The sequence below is a fragment of the Scatophagus argus genome, chromosome 1 (assembly GCF_020382885.2).
Source record: "Scatophagus argus isolate fScaArg1 chromosome 1, fScaArg1.pri, whole genome shotgun sequence".
In the NCBI taxonomy this organism is placed as follows: domain Eukaryota; kingdom Metazoa; phylum Chordata; class Actinopteri; family Scatophagidae; genus Scatophagus; species Scatophagus argus.
In genome coordinates this window covers 25,640,097-25,652,240 of record NC_058493.1, presented here as the reverse complement: position 1 = coordinate 25,652,240, position 12,144 = coordinate 25,640,097, and the positions used below count along the sequence as shown (strand labels likewise).

Sequence of the window (12,144 nt, the reverse complement as noted above, 5' to 3'; positions counted from 1 at the left end):
CAGTTTACACTGACAGCACTGACAAAACTTCACACGACAAGATTTGCCCCACAGGTTCAAGGGAGCATACTACCTGAATGGGCCTTTTTAAAATCACAACATGTCATAACACAACATGTCAAATTTGTTACAAAGAGACCCACTGTAAATGACTCATAGACCTACTAAATACAAGTTGTAGTCAAGTAAACGCCAACACAATTATGTTCATGGTTAGCACCTTTAGCCTGTGAGAATTTGATGACAATTGACTCTTACTGTGAAAGAACTCTGACATGAGGCAGACCCTCACTCACATCTGCAAGAGTTTGACCAAAATGGGAATTTCCACAGAGCAGGATTCTTTGCAGTAACCCTTTCCCATGAGCAATAGGACTTGGAATCTTTTCAACAGGAAACAAAGAGCTGTGAGGAGGAGTGGCTGTATGAAGCAACTGTAGGCCATTCCAGATAGGGATCCTTTAGTGGATAAGACAGACATGCTCGGACTGGATGCACATGTTCTCATGACATAAAAACCTCCGTTACATCTATGACTTGATCTGAATAGAGTCACATGTATGACATTTGCGTTAATGGGTTGCAAGTCCAGTATATGTTTGCATGACGACAGAAGCAAACTATTTTTATTTTAGATTTTTGTATATGGGCTCAACATCAAGGTAGTTCATGAAAGGTTATTGTGCTATGCTATTTACTGCATTCAGAGACAGAGATTACTTAAAGCGACACAGGTTGACAAGAAATCATGTAAGTGTTTGCTCTCACATGACTTGCCCTACCATGCACTCTTGCACAGCTTGTACTACAGCCCCATAAATACTGTGTAATGTAACCATATGACCTGTATGAATTATGTTTGTTATCCAGCCTGTATATCACATATATATTTCTACTATAAAGTGTTTATGCACATCTGAGGTGATCTGTATATCTTCATTTGAATTTGTTCTGTGTACAAGTATACTGAAATCTACATACAATGAGAGCCAATTTCCTTGTATGTGTCAACATGCAGTGTTGGATAAGATGATACCAGTGGTTGTTTTTGAGAAAGGGGAAACCTTAATTATGTTAGATATGATTCTGTTAGGGTGATCATAGTTTTTAAACTGGATTAGAGGTAAACAGCTGGCAAGGTCTAATGTGAAACCCCCCACAAGCAAGTTATCAAACAAGACAGTGAGAAGCTTACAAGGTCACAACACAGGATTGAATACAACATGGAACTCGTTTAATGACTTGGGTGGTGCTGGAGGAGAAAATTCAAGGAAGACTATAAAATTAAAAGATTAGATTGGATTAGATTCAACAATTATCACTGCACAGAGTAAATACCAGCACAGTCAGAATCAGTATCAGCTTTATTGGGCAAGTAGAGTTAAAACAGCTGTATGTGTACACATACAAGGTATTTAACTCTGTTTTGGCATTGTTCTCAATGTTACACACAGCTCCAGCTACCAAAAACAACTTTCAGAAATCCAGAATGAGCAAAAAACCGGCTGGGGAGTAGAGTGCCTATACAAAGCCAATTTATTTGTTTATTTATTTGTTCATTCATTCTTTCATTGTAGGCCTGTTTGACCCATCAAGATACTTCAACCTTACCAGAGGATCCTTATCTTTTGCTATATCATACAGTACTCAACAATATTTTAGAAGAAAATGTTGTTTTTCACTCCATGAGGCTTTTTTCTATAATAGCTAGACTGTAGTTACTGGTTACTTTTTAGATTAATGTTTCCTAGGCCTTTAATTCTTCAAAACCTACACAAAATCTAGGCATCTAGGCTACACAAAAACATAGCAAACCTTATAACATTTAAATACCCTATACTTTAATGCATGATAGTGACTAAATTATATAACACTGACACTGGTAACTCTGCATAATAAGTTATTTACTTAAAATTAAAATACTTAAAGGACATTTTGTTGACAATATTGCTATTGGGCTACTTTTGTTTTAATCATGTTTTAAATGCAGAACCTTTATTTGTAAGTATTTTGTAGACTGGTATTGCTTCTTTCACTCACAAATAAATACTTCTTCCACCATACCATTTTCGCTTGTATCCTGTTTGGATGTCGCACATTGATGACGTAACACGTGTATCTATGAGCCGTTAACGTTAGCTTGTTTTTGCACGTCGTTTGTTTCAACCACAGACTGATTTCACAACACAAGGTATGTAGTCATGTTCTGTATACATGTTTTACTGGTCATGCGAGTAGAGGTTAAACTGCCGTAGTTACACTGCAACACGGTTTGTCTGCAAGCTAAACGAACCGATTTTAGAAGTTTGTCCAACTATTTCAAGTTAGCCGCAGCTGTTTTAGCTTGAGGTAACATGAGCACCAGCTGCACATAACTTAGCTCGTATTATATTGTCTTTAATGTGGTAACAACTAAACCTTTTCATTCTACAAAACTGAGATAGTAACATTAATGAGCACTGACTGCTCGTTTTTTTTAATGTAATTTTGAGGAGCGACTAATAGCTAAATCAATTGCAACATCTAAATGTCCACATTTTGTGCTTTGGTCAACGAATAAGCTAGAGGTTAAAAGATTATATTTCAATCGTGTCAGTTTGTTATGAACTATACAGCTAATCAACACACCCATCACTTTTCTTTCTCACTTTAAACCAAAACAGTTTCACACATAGTCAGTGTCTTTGTGTTTGCCTCATGTACCATATGTCAACTGAATGGAGTATCGCAGTCCAGGCACGTGCCAGTTTGTAAGGCTACATATTCATTCCAGCGCAAAACCGTGATAACAGCAGATGATTTCACTGATAAGCAGAGAGCCTCTTGATGGAATAACCACACGTGATCTTTCATTGCAATAAAAATTTGCATACTAAGTCCTTAGTGAAACAGAATTGTTCGTCCTAGTATTGTGTGTGCTGACATGTTTCAGAATATTCAGAGCAGGTACATCAGAGTTTCATAATGGCAATCAGCCTAAATTGTAAAAATAAGACGTGCTGCTGTAGACACCTTCAACAAGCCTAAACCAAAAAGTAAGAAGGAGCTTTTCAGCTTTTCTTCAGAAGGCTCCTCACACCCTTAATTTCCACATGCTGATCTTATTTCTTAGTAAAGTGCAAATCTAATACAACCTTTGCCTTCCATGAGTGAAAGATAAAAGTTACATTATACATTGTCATACAGTTCATCTTATAATTATTATTATTTATATTTCTGCTTATCAATTGCTCAATTAGGCATTTCATCTATGAAAAGATAAAAAGTAGTGAAAAATGTCTATCATTTCTATCAATCATGATTAATGTCCTAAAATACACGGCAGTACGCTTATTGTGCATGCCATATGGATACAAAGGAATAAGATAAACAAATGACAAAATTGTAGGAAAAGCTTAAAGATTCACTTCTTCTCACATCTAGTCACAGATTCCAGTTTTACTTTGTAAATTTGTTATGTAACACATTTTCATTCCAACCCAGAGCCAAGAATGCAGCAGATGATTTCACCAAAACAGAAAGTCACACAATTAAATGAAGTCACCTGATGTAACCTTTTGTTGCAATAAAAAATTGCATCCTCATACTTTTTTTCTTAATTTTCAATTAAATATGGTTGCTGACTTGAACAGTAACTCCAGAGATGAGGTAAAACATCATCAACCATGACCAAAAATAATAAAAAAATAAAATAAATAAAGTAGCTTCTCATTAAAGCTGTGTGCTGTAAATCTAGTCATCTTGGTCTGTATTATTATATATTTGAAAGGAAATGCAAACTTCGCTCACCCAAAATGAATGAAGAAGCTAAAGATATGGATTAGAAACAGTGTTGATTCAGTTGATATAGAAGATGTAAAATGCCTAAATGAAAACAAATTTAACAAAGAAATAATAATAACGTGTTTATTTTTCTGTATACTTTTATTGTAGTGAAAAAGTGTAGTATAAAGTATAACATTACTACTTCAACTTTTCCAGTTCCTTTTTCAGTTAAATAAAAAAAACTTAGAGTTAAAGCAGGACACTCATATTAGTTCTTATCTGAGTGTTATTTTCTAAAATGTAGCATTTTGCTGTTGTTGTCAGAAGAGAAATGACAGTTGATAACAACAAAAATGTTTGCAAATCCATCCATCCTGTAATCTCATATTCAACCCTCCAGGCAGTGTTAGCTATCTACCTTGCAGCCATTTATTAAACTAGTTTGTCCTCCTCATTAAACTAGTCATTGTTTACTGTAAGCCAATACAGGCTAACTGATGCTGAGTAGCTGTCAACACTGAGAATTTTGCCTGGAAGCTTCTTCTGTTTGTGTACCTTCTTGTAGTGCAATCATCCATCACTGAAAACCACAGTCATTCAGTCACAAAGTCAGTAACTAAATGTTCAGTCAGTGTTAGTGTCCCTGCAGCTAGCTAGCCCACAGGAAACTGTTTTAAGGTGAAAGGCATGATGTTAACGTGGGATTGGACAGTTGATTCTTTTTCAATTTTTTCAACTAATGGTCCTTTAAAGTAGCAATGTGTGCGATTTTAGTTCAGGTTTATGTGATCTTTGGTCTTTTAATGTCTTATATGTGTGTTTAGTGATGATGTTGAGCCCCGTCGAAGACAAATTTCTGTTATCTTTTGGTGTCAGACAAATAAAGATTCTATTCTATTGTCATTGTCTTTATAAAAAAGAAAAGATAAAGAAAAAAAGATCCCTTTCACATGCTCATGAAAATGAAGTGCTTTGCATTTAGCAGATCTACATTTCTCTCTGACGTGCAATATAACTTTTCACTTTTTCACTTTTTTGTTGTGGTTTAATTTTATGTAGGACATTCATGTAACAATCAAACATTGCAACTCACTCAGCTGTTTTCAATGTTATTTAGGTATTTTAAGTCTCCTGGAGCTTAATTTGTCCATGACATCCACATGTAACTATATATTCATTGAAATAAGTACACTTTTTATTTACTTGTATCTTAATGATTAAGATTAATGATGTTACTTTTACTTCCTTAAAAATGTCACGTATGTAAGAATTTTTTGTTGCGTAACCATAGGGCTTAAACAGAAATTCAACAGAGCAGTCTGAGATTATGGAACAATCTCACTCAAACTCAAGGCTTCTCCCTAAATGATATGTGGGAGCAGAACGAGGAGAGGAATTACTGAGAACTTGTATCAGTTCTCACTTATCCTTCCCTGCCTTGTCTCAACAGTATCTGATTACAGTGAGTAAATCAAAATAAGGAAGTATGACGCTGACAGAATCCTTTTTCATTGTGATTTAAAAGCACTAAGCTTGTCTCATATGACACCAAAATCAATGTTATTGCAACCGTTTCCCAGACATCTCCTCATGGCATTGTGAATGGTCACTAAATGTGCTCGATTGTTTCTCACAGGAGATGTCATCTTTGTGTGGCACCAGCAGTGGCTGCCAAGATGCAGGTCAAGAGGCAGCAGAGAAACAGGCAAGCGTAACATGACAGATAAACACTCTGACACTTCATGGCAAATAGCCTCAAGCTGATGGTAACTTCTTTTAGCAAACATTACACAAGCTGGAATTAATAGTGTTTTTGTTTGGGACAATTTTTGGCTCAGGATTTATACATATTTGGTGTAGTGAGTATTTAAGGGAGACGGGTGGTGTATGGGGGATTGTGCCAAAATGAACTGTAGTGTGTGGGTTCATGGTAATTAAAGAATAATCAGATTTTGGCTGTAGAGGCAGTTCGTGTTAGTAGGATCAATTTGTTGTTGGCTTTGATCTTTTCATGGGATTTTTCATTAATAAGAAACATACACTATATGGACAAAAATATCCAGGCACACTTTTTTATGGGGAGAGTTGGGCTCAGCTTCTTACGTCCAGTGAAGGGAAATCTTAATGCTTCAGCACACCAAGACATTTTGGACAATGATATGCTTCCAACTTTGTGGCAACAGTTTGTTGAAGGCCCTTTTCTATTTCAACATGACTGTGCCCCAGTGCACAAAGCAAAGCTCCATAAAGACATGGTTGGATGAGTTTGGTGTGGAAGAACTTGACTGGCCCACACAGAGCCCTGACCTCAACCCCATCCAACACCTTTGAGATGAACTGGAACGGAGATTGTGAGCCAGGCCTTTTGGTCCAACATCAGTGTGTGACCTCACAAATGCTCTACTGCATGAATGGGCACAAATTCCCACAGAAACACTCCAACATGTTGTGGAAAGCCTTCACAGAAGAGTGGAAGCTGTTAGAGCTGCAAAGCTGTCTGTGTGTTCAGAATGAGACGTCATTAAAGTCCCTGCTGGTGTGATGGTCAGGTGTCCCAATACTTTTGTATATAATGTACATTATCACACTTTTTCTAGTAGTAGTGAAAATATAAGCACCGGTTGCATTTGAAGTCCGAGGTAATTTAATTTATAACACTAATTTATGTAAAGAGAGTTGAACCTGAGCTTTGATGAGCTAGTTAACCATTTTGCATTTGTTATAGGCGAAGGAACATCCGCGTGTACTCATCCCGGAGTTATGCCGACTCTTCTACCACCTTGGATGGGTGACGGGAACGGGTGGAGGGATCAGTCTGAGACAGAGGTTTGTATGTAGATTAAAAATCTTGCCGAATATCGTGGTCAAGGATCAAAATGATCATGTTTTTTAAAGCTCAGTCACTTTATGACTGTTTGTCCCCTCTCACAGGCTGCTAAAACTGAATTCACTTGGTGACCTTCATTTAACTTTTGGGTTTGCATTATGTTTGACAATCACAACTAAAGTTTGATTCTGTTGTGGAGTTTTTTTCTCCACATTTGTAGTCTGACAAAAGTGCTGGGAGGCTGATGTGAGGTCAGTTATATTGGTTTTGACGATGTGTGTAAATCTAGGGTGAAGACAGAAGGCCACAGTTTTGCCATAATGGAACAGAATTCAAACTGAAGGCTTTGACAGGTTATTACAAACATCTTTGAACCGCGTTGTTTTGGATGGCAGCTACAAAGAAAGCACCACCCATTAGCAAATCTCTGTTTGAAATGGGGAATGGCAGACGTTTATGTAAGCCAACAGGGGAAGATGATGAAACCAAATGAGATGTACTGACTGCCACTCCATGTACGCTGGTGTTTCATTGCTCTACATTCAGATAGAACATAAGCAGCTCTAAGGTCCACTGCAGTAGGTCAGGCATGCAGAGAGTTACTCCTTCAAATGTGTGCTTGATTGATTGATTGATGCCATTTTATAAATTAGTGCTTTAATTTTTCAGCTCAGGAACCTAAAAATGCTTTATTATAATCAAGTCTGTACCACTTATTCACTTAATATGTATAAAGGAAGTCAGATGAAAATATGTACTACTTTAAGTAATATGCAGATAAAGTAGTGTACTCAGACTAATACACAGTTCTACAAAAATTCTAATGAGTGTGTTTTTCTTTTCTGAGAGTGCAGCTCTGAATTTCAAGTTTTGAAGCGTTTTTTTTTTTTTTTCCCTCACCAGCTTTGGTTTGACTCAGGAATGAGTCAGAGCCTGAGGCGGTTTCAACCAAACCTTGCACAAAAAAAATCAATAAGCTACTCCTTTATGTGCTTGCATTTGTTGTTAGGTAGAGACAATGGCTTTATCCTGTCCTCCACTTTTCTATGGGAAAACATTAAACCTCTCTGCATTTAAGCAAAAATATGATTGATGTAAAATTTTGAGTGCATCAGTTCAGGCTGTGTGTTGAACACTGAAAACCGGTTGATTTCTTTCCTTTTTATCCTTTTGTTTTCATTCGGTCTTTTGGTCAAGGCTGTAGAAAGTAAACAAAAAGATTACTCACTAAAGTCAATGTAAAATTGTGGCAGAAGGCCTTACAAAGATTGCCGAGGGGACTTTTCATGGATGGCTAGAAATGCTGTCATTAATGAATCTTTAACATTTGCTGAAGCCATAAAATTTCAACTCCATACACAGCTCCATTTCTTTGAGATAAAGACAAAATAACCTGCGAAGGATCCAGCTATTTGTATGTCGCACAAGTCCATGATGTTTCATTATGATGTGAGAAACTAACTCCTGGGATCGCTATTACAAGAACTGCTTTACTGTTTTTGATCCTTTCCCATGATAATAATATTCTGTTGTTTGTCGTGTAACCTATAGGGACCAGATCTATATTGCACCATCAGGCGTCCAGAAAGAGAGAATAGAGGTGAGCAGGTTCTAATCGGAATTAAATGTTGGTGTGCTCAGATCTGTGAATTAGCAGGATTCAGATAGGTGTTAGTGTGTTATGTTTTCAGACGTGCCTCCCTAACCATTTGTATTACTCAGCCAGATGACATGTTTGTGTGTGACGTGGAGGAGAGAGACATCAGCTGTCCACCTGCCTGGAAGAAATTAAAGAAGAGCCAGTGTACGCCGCTTTTTATGAATGCCTACACTATGAGAGGTGAGTCACTCGAACACATTCATACATACATCACCATCTTTTTAATTAAGTCAGTGATATACTCGTCTTGTTTGTGACGGAGTCCAATCCTCTGTGTTCTACAGCACAAAGAAAAGAACTGAAAAAAACAAAAACTAGATTTATTTGAATGTAGATGTTTCCAATTTAAAAAGATTAATAGTAAAATAAGTACACATTTCTTTCTCTTTTGCTTTCTTTTATTTAACAACTAGATTTAAAATACATTCTGCTTTATTAGCATGTTTTTTATTAAAGTTTTCTCTTTTAACTGAGGTTATTCAACAAATAAAGGTTTCTCATGGAAGTTCTGGTTTGTTGAAATGTTGCTTTTAGATAAAGAGGTTCCAGACCCTCACAAGATACAGATGTTTACTAAAGGCATTGTAATTAAAAATGAAAATGAAATCCTTCACCCCAAAATGATGATTTCTGTATCAGTACTTCCTGTTATGCCAGGGAAGAAGGTTCTTCCAGTTTGTCTCTAAAACTAGAACCCAGTGCTAACACTGTGTAAATTGCACCAAAGAAGCATAAGGCACATTGATGTTCCATCATCTTTTTTTTTTCCTTTACTTTTTACTGCTACTCTGGTACAGTAGCAGTAGACCACACTCAAAATTCAAAACCTGCTTTTCCTTTGCTAAAATACAGGGGCAGAGGCAGTTATACACACCCACTCCAAGGCTGCTGTCATGGCAACTCTGCTGTATCCTGGCAGAGAGTTCAGAATAACACACCAGGAGATGATCAAGGGGATACGTAAGGGCACCTCAGGCACCAACTATCGGTAATCAAGCAGTGAGGATTAGTGAGGTCCAAAGGGTTTCCAAGGCATTTTCATATCGCATTCAAGTGGGGGTTTCTAAAGTCTTGGTTATGAAAGTGTCTTGCACTCATAGTAGAGATCATACTCTGTTCAATCTCATGTTTGTACTCAAACTGTTTTTACTTGCTTTAACTTGAAATATTGTTGTTTAGGTGATGTTAACTCATCTCTGATTCTAGTTTCAAATCTTCTTCAATACATCACAATGTTCATTATGTAAATTATGATCCCAGTTAGAATAAAATATACATTAAAGCAAGGCATGTTTTAAGATATGGCTACCTAAAGATTGATCAGTCTGTACCAAGTCAGTATTCAGGTTCTCAGTCAGGTCCGGTCCATGTCCTCCCCATCTCTAATCTCTTGTCCAAATATGGTTGCTTCTACCTCCAAAAAATCGCAGTGGCTACGGCCGTAATGCGAAAGACTTAAACAGTGGTATCAAACCAATTCAGCTCAACCAGACTTTGTCATTTCGAGTAGAACAAGCTGTTTTAAATATAAATTTTGTTGGAAAATCTGGAAATCTGTCTGACCCAACAGTGAAAGCAGTGCATCACAAAGCAACATTTGTCCCTATATCAGAATGTTCACCTTCTCCCTCCCACTAGAGGCCCAACAACACAGACTTATGTATGAAAGTAGAGGATGACATTCACCATTTTAGAAATACTATCATTATTCAGGTTTATTTTGATTATTAGTGTCTCAAACTCATGTGACTCATCTTCCAAGGTCTAGAAAAATTAAAGAAAACCTACCTACCAATGATAATTAGTGATGATGGAGTTTATGATCAGTCACTTATGATCAGTCTGGCAACAGAAATTTCCAGCATCACCAGTTGCAGCCGCCAACTGTGCCGTGGGAACCAGCGTGTTTCCGCAGCATTGCCTTCACCACAGTTAAGAAAAGCATAATCTTGGAACATCAAATCAGCATTTCATTCATTTAACTGTAATATGTGTATGTAATTTCATTCTGTGTAAAATAATACTTTTAGTCATTTAAATGGGCCTCACAATTTAGCATTGATCAGAAAGCCAGATAGGATTACATTTTAACAGTTCAAACATTTGACAGTCTGCTTGTTACCCATCCAGGCAGCAGAAAAAAGAGGGAAATGTTGGCAAAGGTTTAACTGGTTTCTCTCGGGTTAGAGCAGGGAAGGAGGCAGTCAGAAGCCTGTTGGATTACAGCAATAACAGATTATTATTTTCATTAATTGTTACTTTGAATAATCATTCCATCCGTGTCAAAATATGGTGAAAAGGGTCTGAGGTGACAACTTCAGATTGCTTGTTTTGTCCGACTGACAGGCTTAAATCTAAAGATATTCAACTTTGATGATACAACAGAGAATAACAGCAAATCCTCACATTTGAGATTTTGTTTTTTTTCTCATGCTAAATTGCTGACCCCGTTTCTGTCACGCTTTGCAAAGCTTTTGGCGCTCATTCACCCGTTCAAGCACACACTTGCACACTGATGGAAAGCACAGCGTCCTGGCCAGACATCGGGGGCAATTTGAGGTTTGAGCACACTTTGACACGTTTACAGGAAGAGGTGGGGGTCTGACTGCCAACCCTGTGATCGGTGGATGACTGGCTCTACTCCGAGCGACATGTCTGATTTGCAGCCATTGTATTGCTTTGATTTGATTGCCTCACAATCAGAGTTACTGTACAGCAAACGATGGTGTCAGACTTTGAGAACAGGCATGTCTCTGTCTATTCAGTATCTTTTTAACAGATCTCTGATTGCAAAAGTTATGTTCCCAAAAAGTCAACAGCCTTTGGGTAATTTGTTGTTCTGTAACCTGCATATGCACAGGTTTGATGACACCCTGGTGGTGCCTATTATTGAAAATACACCAGAGGAGAAGGATTTGAAAGACCGGATGGCTCGGGCAATGGAAGAGTACCCAGACTCGTGTGCAGTGCTCGTCCGTCGACATGGTGTTTATGTCTGGGGAGAGTCATGGGAAAAAGCCAAGACTATGTGAGCATTTACTTCTGAGTATTATTAACCCTTTTTGATCTTGTTTATGAAAATATATTAATATGCTTGTATTGCAGGAATATCTAACAAAAACAATAGATCTAAACTCTTTATGTTGTATTTTTTCGGCTCCAACACTCAAACTACTGCTGCATTTTGTAGGTGTGAATGTTACGACTACCTGTTCGACATCGCTGTCCAGATGAAGCAGTGTGGTCTTGACCCTGCAGCCCTTCCAATGGAAGAAAAAGGAATAGTCTGACACTCTCTGGTGCCTTTTAAAGAGACGTTTGTTCCAGAAAGGTCAGTGGAGTTCAGTAAGGAGAGCGGATTGTAATCATTTGCCTTTCATGCCAGCCGCCTTCAAATTTGATGAAATTTGATGATAAGGGCAGATTCTGGGTTGAAGGAGATTGAATGCCTGTGATCCAGAAGCGCCTGCAGGTGCGCTGCAAAGCACTGTGGGACAACTCATGAGTGAGCATCTGTCAGATCATTGTCCTCAGGTTCAAAAGCTTTCCCATTCAAGTTTGACTGCACTGGAATCAAGGTCTCCACATACAGCAGGCATGAACATACTGTGCATTTCAACTGATCTGTAATGGTGGAAATATGCATTTGCTTCAACCAATAAATAATTAATGGAGGGATGTAAAACGTGAGTCACAGAAATTATTTTTCTTTAACGTGAAAAAAAAATCCCAAACTGAAAAAGGTTCAAAATGTTTTCTTTATTGTTTTAAATACAACTCACACTGATAACAGATGTTTTGTTTACGCTACAAATCATTTCTGAATTTGTGAAGCCATATTTCAGCAACAGACAACAGATATAATCCACAAGCTTAATAAGCATAGCTCACA

General features: G+C 37.5%; 1 protein-coding gene across 2 annotated transcripts; it reads left to right on the top strand.

The window, feature by feature from the left end:
* The first annotated feature begins 2,063 nt into the window (after positions 1-2,063).
* On the top strand, positions 2,064-11,937 carry LOC124062189 (APAF1 interacting protein). 2 transcript variants are annotated; one of them, XM_046394791.1, is made up of 8 exons: positions 2,064-2,191; positions 5,402-5,470; positions 6,491-6,591; positions 8,144-8,192; positions 8,315-8,432; positions 9,105-9,240; positions 11,113-11,280; positions 11,443-11,937. In XM_046394791.1, exons 2-8 carry the CDS (start codon positions 5,405-5,407, stop codon positions 11,540-11,542), a joined length of 738 nt encoding a protein of 245 aa, XP_046250747.1. In that variant the 5' UTR covers positions 2,064-2,191; positions 5,402-5,404; the 3' UTR covers positions 11,543-11,937. The 2 variants fall into 2 exon arrangements, with proteins under 2 accessions (XP_046250747.1, XP_046250754.1); XM_046394798.1 differs by having other exon boundaries at positions 2,108-2,191; positions 8,319-8,432.
* The last annotated feature ends 207 nt before the right edge of the window (positions 11,938-12,144 follow it).

Coding starts and splice junctions, on each gene's coding strand:
- LOC124062189 (XM_046394791.1), top strand. CDS start 5,405: ATGTCATCTTTGTGTGGCACCAGCAGTGGCTGCCAAGATGCAGGTCAA. Junction 8,193..8,314: donor TCCAGAAAGAGAGAATAGAG/GTGAGCAGGTTC, acceptor TGTATTACTCAG/CCAGATGACATGTTTGTGTG. Junction 11,281..11,442: donor TGGGAAAAAGCCAAGACTAT/GTGAGCATTTAC, acceptor TGCATTTTGTAG/GTGTGAATGTTACGACTACC.